Source organism: Eleutherodactylus coqui, chromosome 1 (genome assembly GCF_035609145.1).
Source record: "Eleutherodactylus coqui strain aEleCoq1 chromosome 1, aEleCoq1.hap1, whole genome shotgun sequence".
NCBI lineage: Eukaryota > Metazoa > Chordata > Amphibia > Anura > Eleutherodactylidae > Eleutherodactylus > Eleutherodactylus coqui.
The window spans coordinates 270,681,601-270,708,818 of NC_089837.1; the positions used below are offsets into that span (position 1 = coordinate 270,681,601).

At 43.9% G+C, this 27,218-nt stretch overlaps 1 protein-coding gene across 6 annotated transcripts in view; it reads left to right on the top strand.

The window, feature by feature from the left end:
* BLTP3A (bridge-like lipid transfer protein family member 3A) overlaps window positions 1–27,218 on the top strand; it is a 243,303-nt gene that overhangs the window by 178,586 nt on the left and 37,499 nt on the right. For 4 of the 6 annotated variants that reach the window (XM_066608930.1, XM_066608920.1, XM_066608911.1 and 1 more), the window contains exon 18: window positions 12,072–12,325. The exons of 1 other annotated variant lie outside the window; for it this stretch is intronic. In XM_066608930.1, coding sequence (XP_066465027.1) covers window positions 12,072–12,325 — 254 coding nt within the window. Of the gene's footprint in view, window positions 1–12,071; window positions 12,326–23,503; window positions 23,662–27,218 lie in introns of all 6 variants that reach the window. One more of the 6 variants, XR_010793253.1, reaches the window with a different exon arrangement.

Sequence of the window (27,218 nt, forward strand, 5' to 3'; positions counted from 1 at the left end):
TGCATGTGTTGAAAAAAAAAACGGATAGTACTTACCCGAATCCCCGCGCTCCGGTGACTTCTTACTTACCTTGCGAAGATGGCCGCCGGGATCTTCACCCTCGGTGGACCGCAGGGCTTCTGTGCGGTCCATTGCCGATTCCAGCCTCCTGATTGGCTGGAATCGGCACACGTGACAGGGCGGAGCTACGAGGAGCAGCTCTCCAGCACGAGCAGCCCCATTCAACACGGAGAAGACCGGACTGCGCAAGCGTGTCTACTGGGGCAATTAGACGCTGAAAATTAGACGGCACCATGGAGACGGGGACGCTAGCAACGGAACAGGTAAGTGAATAACTTCTGTATGGCTCATAATTAATGCACAATGTACATTACAAAGTGCATTAATATGGCCATACAGAAGTGTATACCCCAACTTTGTTTCGCAGGACAACCCCTTTAAGCGTATTGCCATGTTTGTGCAGAACCTATAAGCTGTGAGAGGCCTAGGGAGGAAGTTAGTGATGGAAGCTAAGAGGCGAAAGAGTAGATCGTGTCGTCAAGATGAGAGTTGGGATTTCATAGGATAAAAAGTGGGGGAGCCAGGCGGCAAAATGATTGAGAAACTCTGGTAGGGCCCAAGGGGTGGTAGACGACTGCCGCTTGCATTGACAGAGGATGGAAGAGTGTGGACCTCAAAGGAGGTGAATGATAGTGTTCTCAGGGGGTGACCTAGAAGGTGCATTTTGAAAAGAGAACAATACCTATTCTTCCACTGCGCCTGTTCTCGGGTCTGGGGGTTTGGTAGAAGTATAGGCCATCATAGCATAGAGCAGCAAGGGAGGTGGTGTCAGACTATTGAACCCATGTCGTTATGAGAGCCAGCAGGTTTAGAGATTTCGTAATGAAGTCCTCATGAATAGTGGGGAGTTTATTGCATGTTGACTAACCATTCCAGATTACACATTTAACCCCTTAATGACATGGCCTATTTTGGCGTTGAGGACCAAGCGATTTTTGGTATTTTTCCATCTCCATTTTTCAAAAGCCATAACTTTTTTATTTTTCCGTCGACGCGGCCTTATAAGGGCTTGTTTTTTGCGTGGTGAGCTGTAGTTTTTATCGGTGCCACTTTTTGGGTACATAGGCTATATCGTAAAACTTTTATTATTTTTTTTATGATAACAGGGAGAGAAAAAGCATCAATTCTGCCATAGATTTTTATTTTTTATTTTTACAGCGTTAATCATGCAGCATACATGACACACAAAATTTTTTCTGCGGGTCAGTACGGTTACAGCGATACCAAAATTCTTATTCTTTTTTTAGGTTTTTACACTTTTTTGCAATAAAAAACCTTTTTTTTGGAAATCTTTTTTTTTCTCTATAGCTGCATTCAAAGTCCTGTAACTTTTTTATTTTTCAATGTACGGAGCTCTATAAGGGCTTATTTTTTGCGAGACGAGCTGTAGTTTTTGTTAGTTCCATTTTGGGGAATGTACGGCTTTTTTGATCACTTTTATTGCATTTTTTGGGAGCCAAAATGCTAAAAATTAGCATTTTGCCTCTGTTTTTTAGCGTTTTTTGTTACACTTTTTGCCATACAAAATAAAAAGCATGTTCAACTTTTTGTACACGTCGTTATGGAAGCGTCAATACCCAATATGTGGGGTTTTAATTTTTTTTAACCTTTTTTTATGCTAATATTAGAAAAAGCATTAAAAAGGGGTTTTTTAAACTTTTTTTTACATTTTTATTTTCTTTTTTTTACACTATTTGAGTCCCTCTGAGGGACTTGCAGGACTGTGCCTCCGATGCCCCCCGCTGTTGCAGCGGGACACCGGCTGTGACTGACAGCCGGCTCCCGCTGCGGGATAGCGCGGGATCATATGTGATCTCGCGCTATCCCCAGGACGTACTGGTACGTCCTGTTGCGGGAAGTGCCAGGCTCCCAGGACGTACCGGTACGTCCTGGGGCGGGAAGGGGTTAAAGAAGAAAGAGGAGAGTGAACAGCAAATGATAACTGGATTAGGTTTCTTAGAGGTGCAGATGAGTTATAGCTAGTAAAAGTAAAAGGTGGTCCAGGGTTAGGAGAGATTCCCTCCACAGCTACGATGTTTCCCAGAAAATAAGACCCTGTCTTATATTAATTTTTGTCCCAAAAGAGGCACAGCGTCTTATTTTTGGGGAGTGTCTTAATACTTCCTAGCAGGCGCCGTCCTGGTCCATCTTGCTGCTCTCCAGGCGCTCCAGCAGTCTTCCGTGTCGTCCTCAGTGCTGAAAGAGCATTCTCTTCCTGGTAACGTGGGTTGAATACCCCGCCTCCAGCAAGATATTTCTGTGATTGGCTAAGAACCATGGCCTGAACCAATCACAGCCGGCGCTTGATGAGCCAATCATATCCATTCAATGAATGACATAATTAAATGGCTGAGATTGGCTCATTGAGCGCCAGCTGTGATTGTCTGAGGCCGTGTTCCTGATCTAAACACAGCAATCTCTTCCTGGAGGCGGGGGGATTCAACCCATGTTACCAGGAAAAAAATGCTCTGTCATCGCTTAGGACGACACCGAAAACTGCTGGAGTGCCTGGAGAGCAACGGTAGGGACTGGGACGGCGCCTGCGAGGTGGTTTTTTCTTTTTGTTATATTTTTAATATTTTGGCTATTCATCAAGCATATACATTTTGACACACACAAGTATTGACAAAACGTACCCATAGACTGTAATTGGTAAAATGTAGTTCAAAAGTGCATACTTTTGACTATATTTTACCTCCCTTATGTTTGTATATGTTGTTTTTTATGAGATAGAAAAGGGTAGCACACTACACTTTTTCTGTCCTTCTGTTGTTTTTTTTTAAACACATTACGGTCTGTATGAAATGTAGTAAAATAGGAAAGTTGTGTTCAATGTATATGTTTTTCATCCGAAATACATTTTTTAAAAGTTCAAATACAAACCTTTAATGAAAAGAAAGTGTTTAGAGCAGTGATGGGCTATCTTTTGAGCTCGGTGTGTCAAAATTCGACAAAAAAACGAGCATAACTCAGGTGGTGTGTCACTTTGAGAAAAAAACCATACATTCACGATATTTATAGTTTAAATAGCTAAAATGTATAATTGTAATGTATTACTGTATTTAATAAACCCAAAAAAACCTCTTACAGCCTTCCTCACACTTATCTCGTGACAGTGCCCCCCCACAGCGGCCCCCAGCAGCGACAGCGGCCCCTCAGCAGCGACAGTGCCCCCTCACAGCGGCCCCTCAGCAGCGACAGAGCCCCCCCACAGCGGCCCGCCAGCAGTGACCGTGCCCGCCACAAGGCCCCCCACAGCGCCCCGCCAGCAGCGACAGTGGCCCCCCCAGCAGTGACAGTGCCCTCCACAGCAGCCCCCCCAGCAGTGACAGCGCCCTCCAGAAACCCACGTACTTACCACCTCCACGTCCTGGAAGCTCCGCTCTTCCGCGCTGCTTTTAGCAATGATCTCCGGCGCACACTGTGACATCAGTGTGCTGCCGGACGCCTCCTTCCCCGGATGCTCTCGCGGAACCAAGTGGTAAGAGACGTCAGGGGAGGGATGATCCCGGCTGCACACTGACATCACTGTGTGTGCTGGGATCAGCGCTGCTGGTAGCGCTGGTTAGTGAATACCAGCAGGGGAGCCGCGGCCCCTGCTAGTATTCACTAACGGGGTGATCGGCCGACAGCGGCCGCGTGTCAGCGACTATGGCTACGCGTGTCAGTGCTGACACGCGTGTCATAGGTCCGCCATCATGGGTTTAGAGTGATGTAAAAATAGACAAAAACATATGGAAATGTATAATAGTAGCAGATGTCTTAAATGTTTACACTAAGACCATACACATATGGTTAAAATTCTTATGTACATTTGTATATATTTTCTCTTATGTAGATTTAACATATGCTAAATATACATCAGAAAGTGATGTGGGCAGCCCATACAGATGTGGCACTCATGATTTTGCTCAGTTGGAGAAGAGCAGTGGTGGAGTATTGGCTATTAAAAGCCTTAAGATGTATTGTACTAATTTTGCACAATCCAATCAGGTGAGCACTTTATCATTTACCTGCCCAAACTGTTTTACTTAACTCTGTCATTAGAGTACACATCAACACCTTGAGTTTAGCTGTGGCCACTATGAAGCGACGCAAAGTACAAAGTGTGTTAATTCCTCCCACCAGCTTAGCTATGCACCTCCTGTAGACACTGAGCTAAATCTGTTTTAGCTTAGTGTCCGGAGGAGGCAAACCTCCTGCTCTGCAGTTCTTCTCTTGCCTTTTTATACTTTTTTCTTCTTTCTCCCTTTTAAGTTAGGAATACAGGGTTGTCCACAAATCACCCTGTTCCTCCACATGAGGAGGAAGAATAAACAGTTCTAAGCTCTGTTGCCTACCCTACCTCCAGAAGAAAAGGAAGCAAAGATGAGCCCTAACTCTTCTGTGGCCCACCAGCTATATGGTCCCTTTTAATATGGTGAGCTCCCTGCCAAAACACTCCTTTCCTCTCCAAAGGGAGTTGAATCTGAAAGGGGACTCTTACTGTCTAGGTAAGGCTCCTTATTTCAGAAGGTAAGTATCTCATGCTAGGTAAGTATGTAAACCCCCCCCCCCCCATCCTCCGTCTGGGATACTTGGCTTATTCCCATCCATTGCCTGGGACATTCCCCCATTCCTCTTCTGTCGTTAGAGACACAATCTTCCCTCCTTTCTAGGGTCTTTTTGTGTTCCTTATGTCCTGGGAAGCTCTCTTCCTCAATCTCCCCCTCCTCCTCATTCTTCTTCCAACTCTTTAGGCCATGTCCCTACCAGGGCCTCCCATTTTCTCCACACCTGTGCTGAGAAGAGGACTCCTCTCCTGCCACCTTCTTCCCTCCCGGACTTTGTGCCATGCGGAGTTCCTCTGCGTAATTTGTCAGCCTCTGATCTCTCCAGGCTATGATAGACCTTGGGTAACCCTTACTGCCTATATATCAGCTAGAGAGGTAATACCTAGGCATAGAATGCCCATAACTGCAGAAAGCATGTTATTTCAGTGGGTGTTACTGTTAAATTAATTATATCCGGAGGTGAGTTCTCCCTTCACTTGGCCTATCTTGGGACCAGACAACTGATATTGCTATACCCTTTTACATGAGACCCACCACTCAGCCCAACTATTCTGGAGTGAGCTTGACAATATCACACTATCTGTGGTGACCAAGCCTATGTCTATCACACTATCTGTGGTGAATAAGCCCACGTCAAGCATATTTTCCCGGCTGATGCACCAGTCCCCATCCCTCCTCACATCAACTGCACACAGGAGGGGGTAAATTCCATCCATGCTTTAGTAAGAAAAACCACTGTCTTTGCAGGAAACATATCGCAGCATGTCCCATCCGTTTTCAATATAGCCTATTGTGTTTAATCGGGCCGGCGGCTGTAGCGCCAGCCCCATTGAAATCAATGGGAGAGGATCGCGATCCCCTACCGCGGCTATGACAGCTGCAGCAGGGGATTCATTCAGCCCCACAGGGATGCAAGGCTGTTGTATCCAAGGGCTTCCATGTATTTTTAATGGGGCCGGCGGCAGCAGCGCCGCCCCCTTTAAAAACAGTGGGAGAAGATCGCGATCTCCTGCCACAGCTGTGACTACTGTGGCGGAGGTGAAGGGAACCCCCGCAGGCATGCAAGGCTGTTTTCAAATGAAAACCCTTCGCATCCAGGGGTTTCCACATGTTTGCAATAGGGCCGTCAATGCTGCTGCATTGAAATCAATGGCAAAGGATCGCAATCTCCTGCTGTGTCTGTGACAGCCGCGGCGGAGATATAGGGAACCCCCGCAGTGATGCGAGACGGTTTCCTTGTGAAAACACCTTGCATCCAGGGATTTTCAGAAGGACTGCAAGACCGATATCGCTTTCACCAGTGAGCAGAAGCCTTTATGGCTACACAGTATTGGCGTGTATTTGTCATCATATTACCCTCTTCCATAGGAGGTGTAACTGCATGTATGTGACATGACTATTCACTTATTTCATGCATCAAGCCTGCCTTATTACCCCCTTACGGCGTTGTTTGCACAAGACATGCTTGTCTGGGTAAAATCGGTAAAAGATTCTTAAGGTCTTCCAGTTGGTACGTTTGCCTGATGAGTGATTGACCTGCCTTATTTTACTGCACACCAACCACACTAAGCAGTCCCTACCACCAATCGCTGCAATTCCTCCCATTAGCAGAAGTATATATGATTTACTCTTCCATCAGTAACTAAAGAGCCTACACATTTATGAAGTGCATTAGAAAGGCACATTACTCTGTCATCACTTCTAGTGGTTGCTGCAAGCATTAAGTCGCACATTATACTGTCCCTTTTTTGGTTAAGGCTGAGGGCTAGTAACTAGTGACACTCTTTTGATAATTATTGTTACTGCAGTTTTGCCCCTTATTCTCTAGTACAGCTGTCATCGGTATATATAAAGACGAAAGCCCTCACCGACTGACTGACTGACTCGCCAAAAATTCTCCAACTACCCGATGTCGTAGAAACATGAAATTTGGCACGAGCATGGATTATGTCCAAATAGGAAAAGTAAATGGGTCCCAACTCGATTATTCAATTCTAGCGCAAAAGAATTAGCGTCCAAATTTTACGTACGTAATCTAATTCTCTCACTTTCCGATGTCACAGAAACTCAAAATTTGGCACGAGCATTGATCATGTCATAAATAGGAAGAGCTAATGGGTCCCAATTCGATTATTCAATTCTAAGTGCAAAAGATTTAGCGTCTAAATTTTACGTACGTAATCTAATACTCTCACTTCCTGATGCCTTAGAAACATGAAATTTGGCACGAGCATTGATTATGTCATAAATAGGAAAAGCTAATGGGTCCCAACTCGATTATTCAATTCTAGCACAAAAGAATTAGCGTCCAAATTTTACGTACGGAATCTAATTCTCTCACTTGAAATTTGGCACGAGCATTGATTATGTCATAAATAGGAAAAGTTCATAGGTCCCAACTCGATTTTTGAATTCTAAGCGCAAAAGAATTAGCGGCCAAATTTTACGTACGTAATCTAATTCTCTCACTTACCGAAGTCATAGAGACTTGAAATTTGGCACAGGCGTTGACTATGTCATAAATAGAAAAAGCTAATGTGTCCCAACTCGATTATTTAATTCTAGCGCAAAAGATCCAAATTTTACGTATGTGATCTAATTCTCTCACTTCCCAATGTCATAGAAATTAAAAATTTGGCATGGGCATTGAATATGTCATAAACAGGAAAAGCTAATGGGTCCCAACTTGATTATTCAATTCTAAGCGCAAAAGAATTAGCATCCAAATTTTACGTACGTATTCCAATTCTCTCACTTCCCGATGTCATAGAAATTTGAAATTTGGCACGAGCATTGATTATGTCAAAAATAGGAAAAGTTAATGGGTCCCAACTCGATTTAATTCTAGCGCCAAAAAATTGCGTCCCAATTTTACGTATGTAATCTAATTCTCTCGAAATTTGGCACGAGCATTGATTATGTCATAAATAGGAAAAGCTAATGGGTCCCAACTCCATTATTCAATTCTATACGCAAAAGAATTAGCGTCCAAATTTTACGTGCGGAATGTAATTTTTTCACTTTCCGGTGTCATAGAAACGTGAAATTTGGCACGAGCATTGATTATGTCATAAATAGGAAAAGCTAATGGGTCCCAACTCGATTATTCAATTCTAAGCGCAAAAGAATTAGCGTCCAAATTTTATGTACGGAATCTAATTCTCTCACTTCCCATGTAATTTTGCACGAGCATTGATTATGTCATAAATAGGAAAAGCTAATGGGTCCCAACTCGATTATTAAATACTCCAAGGGGAGCCCAGGGTGGCAGTACCAATGTGGTTCACTGATGGATATGCAGGGCAACCCGCCAAATTATCATGGCGTCATTAATAGGTTGCTGGTCTGCATGGTGAACTGCATATATCAGAATGGTCTGGCACCCTGTATCCACTATGTGTGGGAGTGTACACCAAGCATCCACCCCCCTCATTATCAGGAGGCAGTGTGAGTGGGTGTCTCATCGGTGCCCTCACAGGTGTTATTGGCTCCTCCATTTGGTAGTCAGCTACCTGCATGGTGAGAGGAGGATGCATCTATATGCACTCCTCAGTCAGTAAGTAACGGCCATTTTCTGTGATTGTTTTTAATTCTTGATTTCCCCTTCTGTGATGCGATTATTCAATTCTAAGCGCAAAATAATTAGCGTCCAAATTTTACGTACGAAGTCTAATTCTCTAACTTCTCAATGTCATAGAAACTTGAAATCTGGCAAGAGCATTGATTATGTCATAAATAGGAAAAGCTAATAGGTCCCAACTCAATTATTTAATTACTAAGCGCAAAAGAATTAGCGTCCAAATATTATGTACGGAATCTAATACTCTCACTTCCTGATGTCATTTTATATAAAGGGAACGTCGTATGGTTACCTCCACGTGGTGTTTCCTGGGTAACGCAAAGAACCATGCAAAATGGTGAACATATTTTTTTCCTCGGTATATCTAAAGTAATGACGACTTCATAAGATTTTCCGTGTGCACACAAGATAAACACCAGTACTAAATGAACTCGGGCGAAGCCGGGTATATCAGCTAGTATACTCATATGAGTGCCAATAAGTATAATCTCTTCTCTGGGTGGAGTGCCTAGGCTCTACGGAATATCATCTTGACTAGTAGTACCTAGGTCAGGGTGTCTGGCTCATTTTTTAATAACTATCTTTGACATGTCGCCTATACTTCACAATAGATTTCACTAATAACAAGTTTAATTTTATGGTATATTCATATGTCTAATTTATTATTTCCTTTTTGACCAGATGCTATCTGTGAACCCTTGTTTGACTCTGCTCCCCATTAGATTTACGATACATATAGTCCCGTGTGTCTGTCTGCTTTTCTTCCTGTGCTTAGAGTAATTAGCCCAAGATCCAAGCACATAGTCCCTATAAATGTTGATTTAGTGTTAGGATGGCTCTCATGTTGAGGGGCCTGGCACGAGTCATTAGTTGGCAAAGTGCTATTTTTGGCCAACTGTCTGGGCAGTTATACTATCACAGTTAGACATGGCTGGAGACGGGTATGATACTTACACTAGCGATAAGACTTCACATTTTTTTCTAAGTTCTACTAAATGCATCACCCCCTGGCCACATGGGTCAGCAGGAGGCAGTATACTGACCACACTCCTTCTCCTTTACCCACCCCTTGGGAACTGTTTTAGAATATGTCAAGGTCTTGCTGATTCCCTTTATGACACAGATGAAAATACAGGACTTTCGTTACTTACCGTCACAGCCATTTCTTGTCTTGTTCATTGGGACAACACCTACACCTTACTGTTTTTGTAGAAGGGATCCTCAGTCTTATCTGATTCTTGTACAGTATCATCTGTTTTCTTATTACGGTCTGTATTATTTGATGTCGTGTTAATTTGTGTTTCTCCTACTGCTCTCCACTGATCCTCCTAGATCTCTCTGCAACGTTTGATACTATAGATAGCCAAATTCTTCTCAACATGCTCTGTTTGATTGGTCTTTAGAATACTGCGCTTTCATGGTTTTTTTCCTATCTTTCTGACTGCTCATTCAGTGTATCATTTGCCGGCTCTACTTCTTCTCCTCTTACCCAAAAGCCAGTGATTGTCTGCTGTTTCTATTCTCCAAACTGCTTTTTCCCTTCACAGCGCACTTGTTCGATGCCAGATCCGATACACTGACAGGGGCTCTCGGTGCATCGGGTATACACTACTATATGTTACAACTTGATACACTGACAGGAGCTCTCAGTACATAGGGTCCGGTGGTGAGCGCACTGTGAAGAAGCTGTATGGAGCATAGGACAACTTTCCTTCATAGCACCTGGGTACAGCAGTGGCATATGAGCGGGAGGGACAGTAAAGTACACAGAGGGGGGTTGGACACACCAGGCAAAGCGTTAGAGAAAATAGAATAAAGATAATAGAAGTGTATAAATATGTGTGTCTGCATCTGTTCTGCAGAGAACAGGTGCAGATACCTCTGGATGCAGCGCCCTCTATTGTTATGCAGTTAGATGAAGACTGATTTCTCAGCCCCTGTCTTCACCTAACTGCATAGCAGTAGAAGGTTGTTTTTAAGTAAAATGTACAGAATAGGCTGATAAAATATATTGCAAAAATTCTTAGAATTGCCTATTCTGTACATTAAAAAAGTGTGGAACCTCTTAAAGTAGGAATTTACTTTTTAATCTCGATTCTACCATAATCTTGGCTTGCTTTTGCTATTAGCAAAGGAGAGATGAGACTGTACTTTTGCTCCTTTCCTTTTCCTAGCCATTCTTCAGCCTTTTTGAAGGTTGAATTTCTGCCCCTTCTCTTTCTCTTTGATATCAAATAACCTCTGCAAGGAATGGCTTATACCATAGGTTCCATCCACCCTACTGGTGTTCTTGGGACCTTGATCTGAGCTGTGAGGTTTTTCAAGAAACCACTTGTATACATAATCTGCCTCCCGTGCCACTCTAAAGTGGCGCCATCTTCTTCTATGTTCTAGGGCACTGTTCTCCTTTTGTTTTTCCTCATCTGTTTTTCAGTAAAGGAGTACCCGAAGGAGACCGATTATGGTACTAATACCTTCCCTAGCGATAAAACTTCACTTTTTTTTAAAGTTCTACTTAATGCATTACCTCCTGGTCACATGGTGGGTCAACAGGTGGCAGTATACTAACCACACTCACCTTCTCCTTTACCCAATCCTTGGGAATTGCTTTGGAATGTCCCTTGCTGTTTCCCTCAGTGACACATATGAGAAAACATGATTTTCGGTACTTACCAGCCATTTCTCTTCTCCTTCAATGAGAGGAGACAACAACCACCCAGTAATTTCTTTCATGGGCTCTGGTTGTTTTTGCAGAAGGGATCCTCACTTTTTTCTGATTCTTATACAGTGTCCTCTGTTTTCTTATTATGGTCTGTATTTGATGTTGTGTTAATTTGTGTTTCTTCTACTGCTTAAATATATAAATTTGGTATCCCTGGCGTCATACTGACCCACAGGATAAAGTTAATATGTTATTTTTACCATCTGGTGAATGCCACAGAACTAACTCTTCTCCCAAAAAAGACACAATCTCCCCCCACTTAGATATTTCTTTTAAAGTTTGTCAAAATATCATAGTCAATAGTACCATTGAAAAATACAACTTGTTAAAAAACAAGTCCTTGCGACTATGTGGACAGAAAAATAAAGTTATGATTTTATTTTTCGAAAGTTAGGGATGAAAAAATGGCAACGAAAACAAAGAGTCTTATGGGGAAGGTGTTTCCGCACCTAAAATCCTGTCTACAGGTACAAAGTAACTGCACTTTTTATAAACTTTTGACATGTTAACACAACATATCAAAAGTTTTGATCAGTGGAATCCTATGCACTGTGCTGCTTCAGTTGTCTTTGATGCCTGTCAGCTTTTCTCGGCAGCTGAAGACTGATGCATAGAGGTCTATAGTAAAAAGTACAGTTACTTTTTAAATAGCAGTCTTTTTCATGTGCAGAGTTTCTCATAAAAGTTAACCAACTGTACAACACATTTAGGGATCATGCCCATGAGCGACGCAGGATATACCCGCGGATTTATGCCACAGGAGTACCACGATTAAGAACAAAAAAGGTGCCTGCGAGTGATCGCGGATTTACGCAGTCTCCATTAATGCTATATTAATGGAGACCTCCCGCGGCATAAATCTGCGGAAAATAGAACATGCCGCTATTTTTTTCCCACTGCAGAAATATACGGTAGAATTCTGCATGTGAGTATTGGCAGGCAGGAAGGCAATTAAGTTCAATAGAACCTAATAGCTGCGGAATTCGCGCACGTTTTTCCGCAGCGGGAAACGCGTAGCCATTCCATCCATTGGTATTCACCCTTAAGCTTTGGTGGTGCAAAATAACTTTGAGGCTATGAAGTTTTATAGAACAATAAATCATTTGACTTAACACCTGCAGTTAGTGATTCTCTCAATCTGTTTATTTTCATATAGGTCTTTTAGCAAGTATTCCCACCACAACAACATCTTCTCCACGTATGATCTTAAATTTTGAACTTGGTCCAACTGCAGCCTACCTCTCTCCACTTGCTGTACATAGTGGCTTATTACAAGTACAAATTCAAGACTTTAGCTCAGAGATTCCTATTTCTGCTCTAGCACAAATCGGACCCTTTCTAGAGGATGAGCAGATAGTTCAAATACTGCCCATGATTATTCAAGTTACAAACAGCAAGATTATACTACGAGTGAGTATCTACTCTAAATAATGTTCAGTTTAAAACCAAATTAATTATGTGGGTCAAATATCACTTAATTGTGTAAAATTCATGCAACATGTTTGTATAGTTTTCATTATATACGCCTTTAAGGGAAGGTCCTTTATGACTTTTGAGGTATAATCATAGAAAAGTGTGGTGACTACATGCTTTGAGAAGTAATGTCAAATAAAAATAATAAATGTGGCTTTGTTATTAAAATAGAGTGATGGGACACATATTTGGGATCAGTGGGGGTCCCAGCAGTTTGACCCCTACCGCTAATAAAGTTATTGTTTATCTTTTGAAGGAGTAGAGTAAGATGTAGGGAGTAGGGAAAGATTAATACATTTGTCTGTATGTTGACTTTTACAAAATGGGATAAGAATAAGGAAGATATAACAAATAGACATTCTGAAGCAGTGACATCCGGGCCAGAGAGGTATGTTTGAGTGTCATCAATTTGAAAGTAGTACTGAAAGCCATGGGTTTCTATGAGCTGTCATAGGCCACTGGTACAGATGAAGCAGAGTAGCGGTCCCAGGACAGACCCTTGAGAGATACCAGAAGAGAGAGGTCAAGGCAAGAAGGTGGTGTGTGAGGCGGAAACACTAAATGGTTGGTGAGGTATGAGAACCCAGGAGAGGGCCAAGTTTGTGATGCCAAGAGAAGAAATAATTTGTAGCAGGAGGGAGTGGTTGACTCTGTGAAAAGCAGAGGACTGGTTGAGAAGGAGAAGCACAGAGCAATATCGTAAAGCTTTTGCTGTTAGTGAATCTGTGACTTTGATTAAGGCAGTTTCAGTAGAATAGTGGAGTTGGAAATCAAATTGTAGCTGGTTGAACAGAGACTTGGATGAGAGTTGGAAGGATTTTGAGGTGGATATGCTTTTCAAAGAGTTTTGAGGCAAAGGGAAGAAATGACATAGGATGACAGTTGAACACAGTAGATGGGTCAGTGAATGGCTTCTTCAGGATGGGTGTGATGTGATTGCATGTTTAAAAGAAGACTGAAGATGCCAGTGGTCAGTAAAAGTTTGAAGAGATGGAATAAGGCTAGTATAAACTATTGGCTGCACTTCCATTTTCTTTATGTAGTCAGACTTCTTTTCTTTTACTATATTACTTTCTTTTCTAGTAAACCAGTGATTTCTTCTTCCTTTCACCAGTTTATTTGACATATACGGTAATTTAGTTAGCTTTTAAGATGACAATTTTTAATGGTGTTCATTGGGCACTCACTCCTGCTTTTTATTCAACCCTTTTAATTCATTTTTAAATACATTCCCATTTTCATTGCAAACATCTGAATAAATTGATGACTTGCCAATAGGGAGTGTCCCTACAAAATCTGACACTGTCGGCACTGAATGGACAGTGTCAGAGTGTATACAGACATGCCCTATTTACAAGCAGAATGCCAGAATAAATTGATACCCAGTTGCCAATTTATTCATATATTTCCTGGAATAACAGGAATGGCACAATACAGAGTTCTAAGAAAAGATGCTTCAGAATTGCTGCCTAACCCCTTCCCGCTATAGGACGTACATTTACGTCCTGCAACGTCAGGTATATATGAAGAGAGATCGCGGGGTGATCTCTCTTCGTACAACGCAGACACCAGCTTTTTCAAACAGCCGACACCCAGCAAAATCAGCTCTGATGAGCCACACAGCTGTTAAGCCTTTAAATGCTGCTTCCAGTTCTGACAGCGGCATATAAACCCCCCGAACGATGGTTTTGGGCCCCATACGGCCCTCCTGTGATGAGATGGCAGGGAGCCGTGTGGGTGTCACGGCAGCCCGTGGAGTGGCTTGATAGACTGCCTGCTCGATCGCAGTATGGTGTAATGCTATGGCATTACATCATTCTGCAGATGTGATTAAGGCATTGCAAGTTGTTGTCCCCTCTGGGGAGTAAAAAAAAGGAAAAATAACAATAAAGTTTTACTAATTCTTAAAAAAAAGTAATAAAAAAAACCCTTTGCCATATTTACAATAAAAGAATCATAGAATGGTAGAGTTGGAAGGGACCTCCAGGGTCATCTGGTCCAACCCACCTACTCAGTGCAGGATTCACTAAATCATCCCAGACAGATATTTTTCCAGTCTCTGTTTGAACATTTCCATTGAAGGAGAATTCACCACCTCCCATGGTAACCTGTTCCACTCATTGATCACCCTCACTGTCAAAAAGTTTTTTCTAATATCTAATTTGTGTCTCCTCCCTTTCAGTTTCCTCTAAATATAAATTTAGATTTAAGACAACTAAATAGAAAGAATCTAAATAATAAAAAGAAAACATATATTTGGTATCTGCATCTGCAAAAGTCTGAAGTAACACATTATTTTCCCCGCACAATGAACGTCATCAGAAAAAAAATAAAGACCGCCAGATATGCACTTTTCTGGTCACACTGTCTCAAAAAAAAAAGGAATAAAACGCTATCGAAAAGTCGTGTATGTATTCCAAAATGGTACCAACACAAACTACAGGACATCCTGCAAAAAATGAGCCCTTACACAACAGTGTTGACAGAAAAATAAAGTTATTGCGCTCAGAAGATGGTGGCAGAAAATAATTGTAATAGATGGTGGCAGAAAAAAATAAAAATACTAAGGCAAAAAAGAAAGAAAACTATGTACTATATGACCTATAGAATAAACTCATCATGTCCTTTTTGTTGCAGTTTGTGCACCATGGAAACAAGATGCACTGAAAGATGGCAGAATTTTGTTTTGTTTTTTTCTATTTTACTCTACTTATAATTTTTTCAGTTTTTCAGTACATTATATTGTAGATTAAATTGTACTATTGAAAAATATAACTCATCCTCCAAAATGCGAGCCCTCATACAGCTAGATCGGTGGACAAATTAAGGAGTTACGATTTTTCAAAAGGGGGAAGAAAATTACGAAAATGGGGAAAAAAAGGTTCATGTCCATAAGGGGTTAATGGGTACATACATGTATTTGCTAAAAGGGACATGTCAACGGAGCGGATAGTTCTTGAACCCTGTATTTCATACTACTTGCTTATACCGTATATTGAATGCATTATGAAAGTTTACATACCCCAGGTGGAATTTGTAAGACGAATACCTTTTTTTTTTTATCAAAGTGGGAGATCAAACAAAATACTTATGTTTTTTTAATGTGCTCATTAGTAATTTAACCTTTATTATGTCTACATTTTTTCATACCTTTTTACCAGCTAATTAATTGACTCTGAATATTGCCCCCCACAGTCCCCCCCCAATACCCACGAACAGTGCCACACCCACAGGTCCCCCCACAGTGCCCCTCCACAGTACGCCCCCCCACAGTGTTCGTCCACAGCACCCACCACAGGTACCCCCACAGTGCTTCTCGACAATGCGCCCCCCCCCCACAGAGCCCCTCCACAGCACCCTCCCCCACAGTGGTCCCTCAACAGTGCTCCCCCCACCCCACAGTGCCCTCCCTAAGGTGCCCCACTCCACAGTGCCCCTCCATAGTGCACGCGCACAGTGCCCCCCAAAGTACCCACACACAGTGCCAACCCACAGTGCCCCTGCATAGTGCCCACACACACAAGTACACTGAAAGCACCCTCCGCCCCTCTCCCCCACGAGTACAGTGACACCTATATATAGATAACACAGGACCCACCATTCACAATAGACACAACTTACCTCCTCCCCTCCCTGCTGAGGCAGGATTACACAGTGCTTGATAAATTACTGCGACAGCCCCCAACCCACCCCCCAGCGTGACAAACTACTGTCACAGCCCTCCTCCCACCCCACACGACAAATCTATGTGACAGAACCACCCCCCAGCGACAAGTCTATGTGACTGTATATTGACAGTCCGCCAGCCCCCCCCCACGAGTAAATTGACAGACCCCCGCCTCCCCACCACCCGCAAGTAAATTGACAGCCTGCGTCACCCCTCTGCCCGTGCAAGTCGCAAGTAAATTGGCAGCCCGTGCCCACTGCTCCCCCCCCGCCGCAAATGCATTGACACCCCCCTACCCCCCCCCAAGTGTTATACTCACCCTCCTGCCAGATCGCTGCGCGTTCCCGAGCCCGTAGGTGCTACTGCACATGTGCGAAGTAACAGGCGCACACCCACGGCCCGAGTCGCGCTACTGCGCATGAGTGAAGATCCAAAGCCTTGTCCACGGACCTGGGACCTGATCTACGCATGCCTGATCAATGGAGAAGAAAGAAGACGCAAAAGTCAGATCCAAGGGCAACGGAATCATCAACACAGGGGGGGCACCACTGTAGGTAAGTATATAACTTCTGTATGGTCAATTTACACTGCACAATGTATATTACAAAGTGCATTGTAATGGCCTACAGAAGTCATTACATTAACTTGTCACGGCGGGACAACCCCTTTAATAGTACGTGAAGCCATGAATAAAGAATATGGTATAGATAATATAAGTGGCCCAATTTAAGATAACCAATAGTAATCTCTCTCCAATACTCCTATATTAAAGAATATAAAATTATTGCAAAAGGTGAGTATACTACATATTTATCATGAAAAAACTCTAAATTGTACTGGATGAAATTAAGCCACAATAGTGGCAAGAGTGAGACCCCCCCACCCTTCCCCGCACTGTCAGCATTAAGATCGTTCTCCTCTGCCACAGCTGTAACAGCTGTGGCAGAGAAGAACGATGTTAGCCCATTGAATTCAATGGAGCCGGCAATACAGCCGGCTCCATTGAAAGCAATGGGCTGCCGGCGAGCGCGGGATGAATTTTCCGGAAGGGCTTAAAAATATAAGCCCTTACCTGAAAATCAACCTAAAATGTGTAAAAATAAAAAAAATAAAAATTATGTCAGCATTAAGATCGTTCTCCTCTGCCACAGCTGTAACAGCTGTGGCAGAGAAGAACAATGTTAGCCCATTGAATTCAATGGAGCCGGCAATACAGCCGGTTCCATTGAAAGCAATGGGCTGCCAGCGAGCGCGGGATGAATTTTCGGGAAGGGCTTAAAAATATAAGCCCTTACCTGAAAAAGAAAGATTTTAGTGTAAAAAAGAATAAAAATGCAGGCATTCTCTTCAATGGAGCTGCTGCTGCTGCCGGCGACTCCATTGAAGACAATGGTCCGCTGGTACACCTGAATTCTTTTTCAGGGAAGGGCTTTACATATAAGCCATTCCCTGGAAATGAATTAAAAGTGATTGATTTAAAAAACAAAAAAAATAGATACTCGCCTCCCTTCAGCTGCCGGGGCACAGCCGGGTCTTCTCCTGCTGTCCCCTGCACTGTGGTGCTGAACTGCTGTCATTCAGCTGAGAGCTGCGCTGAGCCAATCAGAGGCAGCACTCACTCACCCATTCGTGAATTCATGAATGGGTGTGAGTGAGATCTGCCTCTGATTGGTCAGGCTGTGACCAATCAGAGGCAGCTCATTCAGCAGGCGGGGATTTTAAGTCCCCGGCTGCTGAATACTACAGAGAGCAGTTCAGGAGAACTGCCAGCTGGCCGCAGCTGAACTCCGTCTGCCGGGACCAGGTGAGTATATATATATTTTTTTATTTTTACACATTTCTGGATGAATTGCAGGGAAGGGCTTATATATTTAAGCCCTTCCCGAAAATTCATTGTGCGATCGCCGGCAGCCCATTGCTTTCAATGGAGCTGGCTGTATTGCTGGCTCCATTGAATTCAATGGGCTAACATCGTTCTGCTGGGACAAGGTGAGTATATTTTTTTTTTTTACTTTTTACACATTTTAGGATGATTTTCAGGTAAGGGCTTATATTTTTAAGCCCTTCCCGAAAATTCATCCCGCGCTAGCCGGCAGCCCATTGCTTTCAATGGAGCCGGCTGTATTGCCGGCTCCATTGAATTCAATGGTCAGTGTTCGTTTAATCGAGACGAGCACCGCGTGGTGCTCGTCTCGAGTAACGAGCATCTCGAGCACCCTAATACTCGAATGAGCATCAAGCTCGGACGAGTATGCTCGCTCATCTCTAGTAATTACATTGCAATGCTTATATGTATTAATTGTTAATGTGGAGAACCCAATTTAGAATAACCAATGTTAATTGGAAAAGAAGGAAAAAGAGGGGCTGGGGGGGAAGGGTCGAGAGAAAGAAAAAAAGGGGGAGGGAGGGGAAGGGGGAAAATAATGAGAACCTGATTGATGCTCATTTCCCATCTAGACCAAGAAACTTTAGTGGACATTAAAATGGATATAAAAACAAAAATACTATAAAATTACAAATACTGCACAATTGCATCTGTATAGATGTTGAAATATCAAAAAGAGGAATTTTTTTGTTAAAAAACAAGACTGTGCATTTGAAAATAATGTATATGATCACGCCTTACACTTGGAACTCACGTTTCCATTCCACACGCATTGCCGCAAGTCATGTGGCACGCGACAGACCCATTGCGTCATCAAACAACGCAGTAGGGCAGCCAGCCGATATGCTTCACCATTGTAATTTAATTTCATATATATATATATATGTATATATATATATATATATCTTGTTGTTCAGAGGTTATTTTTATGCTTGAAAAATGTCTTTCAGGGGCCGAAACGCGTTGCTGTTACTGTGCTTTGCCTTAATAAATCCCTAATTGAGGTTTTCTGGATCCAAAAGACACCTTTTTTTCCCCACCCATGTTGTAAAGCCGCCATGATCTGAAGTCTGCTTTTGCTTAGGTGGAAGTGAAATTATTTTTCTAACTATGCCTGAAGTATTAGATGCCTTTTCCAACTCTAAATCTGTACAGGGAGACTTTGATTCTGATAGTAAACAATTCTCTTTTCCAAAAGAGAATCTGAAAGAGGGTGACATTTCAGAACTGCCCATAGAGGATTGTAAGGAGTTTTTTTTCTCTAAATATATGGATGAATTATTACATAATATAAAAGCTTAAATAGAAAAGAACAGTTCAAGATGATATGTTTGCAGAGTCAAGAAATTAATAAACGAATTAATAGAAGTAGAATACAAAAATCCAGAGAAGTATCCTATGAGAGTGTAAACCTCAACTTCCCTGAAATTTTGGGAACCTATTCCTAAAATATGAGTGGCAATGAAAACTGTTCTCTGTTTTGATGAGTCTTTCTAACTTAGGCCCCCTGCACACAGGTGGAAATTCCGCAGCGGGATTTCCCACCGAATTTCCGTCCGTGGAAGCTGCCATAGAATTGCGTTATAAAACGCAATCCTATGCAGACTGACGCGATTTGTCTGCGCGAAATCTTGTGTGAAAAACAAATCACGGCATGCTCTATTTTTATTCCACAGAAATGCCACTCCCCGGCCGCTTGCTCCGCTCTGGCTAGCGCCTTAGCAAATTCTGCTAATGCAGTTACCAAATCCAAACTCTGTATCATTCCATTTGAAGGCTAGTATGTATTTAAAGGGGGTTTTCAGGACTTAAAAAAAAAATTTAAAGGACCAAAGAAGAATCACAGCTAAAGCGGTCATGTGCACAATGAAGCGGCACGGCACATAACCTCCTGCCGCTTCTTCCAGGTTCCATGCGGTGGGCAATAGGTCTGCAGCTCTGGACTGGGGGCCGCCGGAATAGGTGACTATTCAATGTTTCTTCATTTTAAACCCTTTTAACTTTTTTTGTGTTCAGGAAAACCTTGCTATTAGATAAGATTCCTGAGAATGTCTGGGACAAAAGGAAAGCACTTTCCAAACCCTAGCAGCCTGGAAAGAATGTCTTTTTTTTCCTTCATAGTTTTAGCCACAAGAGTCCAGAAAGATAAGATGGACTTATCTAACAAGGGCCAAGGGAAATACTTTTCAATGCCAATCACTTAAATCTACAGTCTATATGCAATGACATAAAATTGATTGGAAGGATCTCAGGCTTTTACAAAGGATGGGAAAAAATTCAAGCACCTGGATTTTAAAGATTTGTCAACAGGGGTACAAAATTGAATTTTTTTCGTATCCTACAAAAAAAATGTTTGTCCCATGCCTTCATACACCTACTATCCAGAAGGAGCTAGAAGCTAGATGACAGAAACTCTTACAGATGCAAATGATTAAACCAGTATCCCTTAGATTATTATTGCATTATCCTTGCCTATTTTAAAGCTAAATGATGAGAAAAAAGGGTCCTTTGGAATAATAATAACTTTAAAACTATTAAACAAGTTTCTGACACGAAATCAAGATGGAATCTATGAAATCAGCCATTTCTTTGGTAAGAGAAAAATCATATCATGGCAATGATCCAGCTGCATAATGCATATTACCAGCTCATTTTCACAGCGTATCACGTGTGTGTTGCACACATTCGTTATACGCAGTGAATGGAATCAATGAAACTCGATGGACTCTCATTGATCCATGCACACCGGTATGTAGACACTGTGTATCGATACGCAAGAGAAATAAATTGCATCATTCTTTTTTTCTCTGCATACGTATGCAACGTGAGCCTTATACATTTGTATGGGCTGCGCATGAAACGCTGTCCATACACCATACGTTGCATATGGGCAATGTTTTCATGTGCATACCCTCTCTGAAACAGAGCGGTGATGTAAAAGAAAAAGATACACTCCGCATGTCCGTGGACGTGCAGTGACATACGCATTCTCTGCTAGCAGAGCGTATGGTTAAAAAATGAGTAAAACACTGCGGTAAGACCTGCAGCCTTCTACGCATACGCCTGTGGGCATAAGCCCTTAGTATCAGAAATTTATTTAGAATTGCTGTCACTAGCTTTAAAAATCCACCATTCCATGTTCACTATCTTTATCATCTCTTCTGTGCCCATGATCTTCACCAAGCTTATGGTAGAAATAATTATATATCTCTGTGTCAGACCTGGATGTTTTGGGCTTACCAGTAAAAGTAACCACTAAACAGCTACATGTAAATCCTGATCCCCTTTCACAAGTTCTTGACCACCACGTTTTCCATATGCTTCCGTGGAAAATGAAAATGAGGTGGCCGGGAATTTGTGAAAGTGGAGCAGGATTTACTTGTAGCTGTTTAGTGGTTCCACCAAAAAATTCACACACATTGTCTCAGAGTGGGGATGCATATATTTTCATATGTATTGCGTATGGGCAGCGTTTTATGCGCAGCCTATACAAAGGTATAGTGCTCATGGTAGATGCACAATCACACAAGTGCAGTTACCTTCTTGCTTATGCTTTTCCTCCTATCCAGCTTTTGTCCAGATTTTTATAGAACATATGGACAGATGTAGACAAACTAAATCTGATGGTAGAATAGAATAAGTTGGTTCAATCTTCTAAATAACCTAAGGCTGGAAGATCCTCTACTTCTATCAACTTCCCAAGACCTACCACATCAAGGTTATTTTTTATCATGCAAACCCTCAAAATCTTCATCATGTATCATGGCTACTGAAAAGTCCATCCTGAAGGCCTGGCTGATGCAATTATCCAAACATCTCAATATAGTTGGAAATAATTTTGCAAATGCTATATTCTCCAAAATCTGGAACACCTTGGTGCCTTGGATTTCATGGTATTCTTATTTGTCATGATCCTATTCTGATGTTTCAAACATCTTTGGAGAATGGACTGAAGCCTATTATATTAAAGGTACAGGTCAGCCTTAAGCTAGTTCTTTGACCAAGACTTTGCAAATCACATGTAAATCAAGCGCTTCATGAAAGCGGCAAGTAAACATTCTAAAACATTTTACACCAAGTTCTACAACTCCCAAGATATTTTATTACTTTAACCCCTTAGTAACGGAGCTTTTTTGCTTTTTATCCATTTTCGGTTTTTCCTCCTCCCTTTTAAAAAATCTTATCTCCTTTTAGTTATCTATTGACATCACTGTATGAGGGCTTGTTTTTTGCGGGACGAGTTGTATTTTTCAATGGTCCTATTTATTGTACCATATAATGTGCTGAAAAACCATTAAAAAATTCTAAGTAGAGAGAAACAGGAAAAAAACCACATTCCGCCATCTTTCGGTGTGTCCTATTTCTGCGGTCCACAAACTGCAACAAAAATGACATGATGACTTTATTCTATGGGTCAGTACAATTACTATACCAAACTTATATAATTTTTTTTTTGCTGTACTACTTGTATTTTTTATTTTAACTATTTTAGATATTTAATTTTGTAAAATTATTTTCTGTCTCCATTTTCTGCACACAATAACTTTTTTATTTTTCTGTCAACATAGTTGCGTGAGGCCTCATATTGTGCGGTATGTCCTGTCGTTTCCGTTGGTACCATTTTTGAATGCAAACGACTTTTTGATCACTTTTTATTACATCATTGGGGGACACAGCAAAGACCGTGGGATATAGCTACCGCCACTAGGAGGCGACACTAAGCAAAAAAAAGTGTTAGCTCCGCCCACTAGCTATATTCCCTCCTGCCGACACCAGGCTAATCAGTTTTTCGCTTAGTGTTATAGGGGGAGACTGGTCTCACCCGTGGGGCTGAATGTTTCCCTTGCATGGGCCAGGGCTAACGGGGAGGCAGGCTCTCCCCAATAACCCAACCGAGGAGGGCGAACAGTTCAGGAGTTGTTCCGGCTGTTGTCTGCCCCCCCCCCCCCCCCCAGAAGGAAAGGAGGCACATCCAGGGTTCCTGCATGCGGCTTGCCAGCCATAGAGCCCCCTGTATTCCTGGTGGTCCGCATCCCCTCCCCGTGTGGGTTGGCGATGTTAGGGGGAAGGCTCTGCTGGAGCTGGGGAGCCACCATCCTTCAGGAGTCCAAGAGGTGAGTGTATCTCCCCACCTCCTCCCTCTCTCCCGTACCCCAGTGAGCCTCTCCTGCGGGGCTATGAGGGAAGGTGGCAGGTTTAGGACAAAAGCTCATAGCATATGTTTGGCACTCACCTGTTCAGAGCCACAGCCTGGTGATTAGTTCACTGGCTGTGTAGCCCCCTACCCGTCAAAAGCTGTTCCCAGGGTAACGCCCTCATTGAGCATAATTAAGGGAGGAGGTGTGGCTGCGCTGGCCTATCAGGGGTTTAATATCAAATCTCTCTCGAGTGTGCATAACAGGCTTTTCCCTGTGTATTCCCAGCACAGTGTCTGACCCCAGGGCTCAGGAGTCCGAACTGGGACCAGCCAGAGTAATTCATTATGCTTGCTCTTGCTATAATACGAAGTGCGCATGTGGATAGTTTGAGCTTTTTTGTAATGACTGTAAACCTTGCAAAACAGGTGGCTGTGCAATCTTCATGGACCCCCTCCGTATTCAGCCCTCACCTGCGGTTGATCTAGAATGGGCCCTGTCTCTTGCGTGTCTGACCTCACCCGGGCGTCTGGAGCAATTCTGGATAGGCTGGATTGTGGGACATTAGTCTCCCAGGACGCTTCAGGTAAGCATGATTGGTCAGGGAGGGCCCGTTGCACGCCTGTCCTCGGAAACAAGCTAGGCCCTCCAGCTCACTGGTGTCCTCCCGGTCACCATCCTCCCCAATGCCTGTGCGTTCTTCGGGTGCGATGGTCCTCTGGAAAGGATAGTAGTTCTGAAGGGGAGTTGTCAGAGTTTTCCTTGGACTCCAACGCAGAGGAGGAGTAGGTTCCTAAAGTCTCCACTATGGTGGAGGCCAAATAGTGGCGGTACGAGAAACCTTCCAACTCAGCTGTGCCAGAGGTGTCTTTCTCTTTTAGGCGTCCCCCCGAAGACTTTTCCTCTCCATAAAGATTTTAACAAATGTTTTTCCAAATTAGGTGATGTACCCTTTTTCACAAGATCTGGTGGGGAAATGGTCGTCTTCACTGGCGGTCGATCCACCTGTCTCCCGCTTGGCAAAGCACACTGTTCTGCCCATGCGGATGCTTCTTCTCTCAAGGACTCCTGAGATCAGAAGCTGGAGTCTTTGGCAAAGTCTGTGTTTGAGGCATTGGGTAAAGTGCTCGAGCAGAGCAGCCGGCCCCCCAGTCGGGCCCTGGGTCTCGCTCCTTTTCGGTAACCCCTTGCAGCAGCCCCATGTTAACGCTCCGTGCGGGTATTTTCCTTCCAGGCATGCCCTTCCGTGGGTGGAGCCCTCCCCGGGCCAGCCACTCTAGCCGCACGAGGCCCGTACGCCTTTGTGGCCCCAAGGCGAGAGAGACAAAGATTGTTGTCTCTCACACCCGTATTTGTCTCATCCTGGGAAAGGCCATCAGGGATTAGGCATAGCAGTTACGCAGGGGAATCCTCGTGGGGGCTTCTATGGTGGATATGGCGCAGCAGATCGAACAGGCGAGCAAGTTTCTCTGCGAAGCTTCTTTGGATGTGGCCAAGCTTGTGGCACAGCTTGTGGCATGAGCATCCGCTGCTTTGTGGAGACCTGCCGGATTCTGTGGCTGAATTCCTGGGATGCGGATGCCTTCTCCAAGGGGTCGCTGACCAGCATTCCCGTTGCAGGATCTCGCCTTTTCGGCACCAGGCTGGATGCGCTTATCTCGGAAGCTACAGGAGGAAACAGTTCTCATCTACCGCAGAGTCGCTCCAAGCAACAGATGGCCCCACAGCGTAGGCGTTTTCATTCCTTTCGCCGGACGGGCCCTCACACGTCAGGGGGCAAGAAGACCCCTCAGAAGTAGGAGCAAAAGAATGGACCATCGTTCAAGCCAAGGTCATCCTGGAGGTCAGGGCCTCAGTCCACTAAGGCCCCCAGGACCAAGTCCTCTGCATGAGGGTCAGCCCCCACCCATTTAGGCAGGGTGGGGGGGGACGGCCTTCCCAGTTCAGCGTAGTCTGCACTATTGGCAGTCTTCATTCCCCGCCTACTCGAGAGAATCAGGAAGGAAAGGCTTCCAGTAGTTCTCATAGCTTTGGATTGGCCTCGGCGGGCGTAGTACGTGGAGTTCATCGATCTGCTGGCAGACGCTCCCTAGCACCTTCCTCTGTGAGAGGATTTTCTCTCTAGGACCCCTCTACCGCCCAAGTTTGTCCACGCTACGTTTAACGGCATGGTGGTCAGAGCCGCGGTTTTAAAGGCACAAGGTTTTGCAGACCCGGTCATCCAAACGATGGTTAAGACTAGAAAGCCGTCCTCGCCGTGGGTTATCGTGTTTGGAGAGGGTTCGTCCTTTGGTGCAAGAAGAGGGGGTTTTACCTTACGCGTTTTTCTTTGGCCCACCTCCTGTCCTTCCTTCATGATAGACTGGATATGGGGCTTAGCCTCAGTTCCCTCAGGGGACAGATTTGTGCCTTTTCTGTCTTTTTTCAGCACCCTTGGCATCCAGGTCGGCTGTGCGCATCTTCTTGGAGAGAGTCGCTCATACTGCACTCCCGTTTCGCTCCCTGGTGCCACCTTGGGATTTGAATCTGGTTTTGGAAGCCCTACAGGTTCATCCGTTCGAACTGTTAGCAGAAGTACTATGCCGGTTATTGTCCTGGAAGGTAGCCTTCCTGGTGGTGATTACTTCCTTCCGAAGGGTCTCTGAGATTGCACTGTCAGCGAAGCCACCCTTTACGGTGTTCCACCAGGATACAGTTGTATTGCGTCCGGTTCCTTCCTTTCTCCCAAAGGTGGTGCCTGCTTTCCATATCAATGAGGACATTGTGCTGCCGTCGTTTTGTCCGGCGGCAGTCTACCCAAGGGGATGGGCTCTGCATACTTTAGATCTAGTGCGAGCACGGAAGTTCTATTTGAAACAGACTTCGTCATTCTGGAGCTCTGATTCTCTTTTCGTGATACTGGAGTGTCCGAGTTGTGGTCTTGTGGCCTCCAAAGTTACCATTTCACGTTAGATTCACTCGGCGGTGGTTGAGGCCTACTGGGCTAAGGGTAAGACACTACTGTTTTGGATGACTGCACATTCTGCCAGGGCGGTGGAAGCCTCATGGGCGTTGTGCCTCCGCTTTACAAGTGTGTAGCACAGCTACTTGGTCTTCCCTACACACTTTTTCTAGGTTGTACTAAACTCACACTTTTTGCGTCAGCCGACGCTTTGCTAGGCGGAAGGTTACAAATGGATGTAAACTGACTGCGTGCATTGGGGATTTTCCTTTCTCCCTCCCTCAGGGACTGCTTTGGAATGTCCTAAGTTCTTTGCTAAGTGCCACAAAGACACAAGCAAGAAAAAGGATTTTTTACTCACCATAAATCTTTCTTGTCTCGTTATTGGGGGACACAGCACCCACCCCTTATTTATATGACACCGTTTTTTGTCCTCTTCAGGACCCTGGTTCTGTAAGTTGCACGTGGTGCTGTGTTTTCATTACAGTTAGAACTTTGTGTCATATTGCTAACTATTGTTGTCTTTCTGTTCTTGCGTGGCTGCTCCTACTGCTGGCATACAAACTGATTAGCCTGGTGTCGGCAGGAGGAAATATAGCCAGTGGCTAGAGCTAACACTTTTTTTGCTTATTGTTACCTTCTATAAGCAAGAGCTATAACCCATAGTCTTTGCTGTGTCCACCAATCACGAGACAAGAAAGAGATTTCATGGTGAGTAAAAAATCCTTTTTCTCGTCCGTATCATTGGGGGCCACAGCCTAGACCATGGGATATAGCCACTGCCCTAGGAGGCGACACTAAGCAAAAAAGTGTTAGCTCCTCCCCCCTGGCTATATATCCCCTGCAGGCACTCAGCTAATTAGTCTTTAGCTTAGTGTCTGCTAGGAGGCAGACGTGGCTATTTCCGGGGAGTCGGGGCTTTTCCCTGGCTCTACTGGCCTCCCGGGGGAGACGCAGGCAGGGGGTGTCTCCACCACTTCTGCGGCGTCTCACCCAGAGAAGAAAAAGGGGCCCGACCCTGCAATGCGCATTGGCGTCGGTTACCCGCCAGCCATAGGGCTCCTCCTCCCTGGAGTAGCGCACTGACTAGTGACGCATAGGGGGCAGCACTGCTGGAGACAGGTCTACGTGCGGACAGGCTGTGGCTTCCCTGACACGACGCAAGGTACCTCAGGGCTTACGTAATGCAGCAGAACGGACAT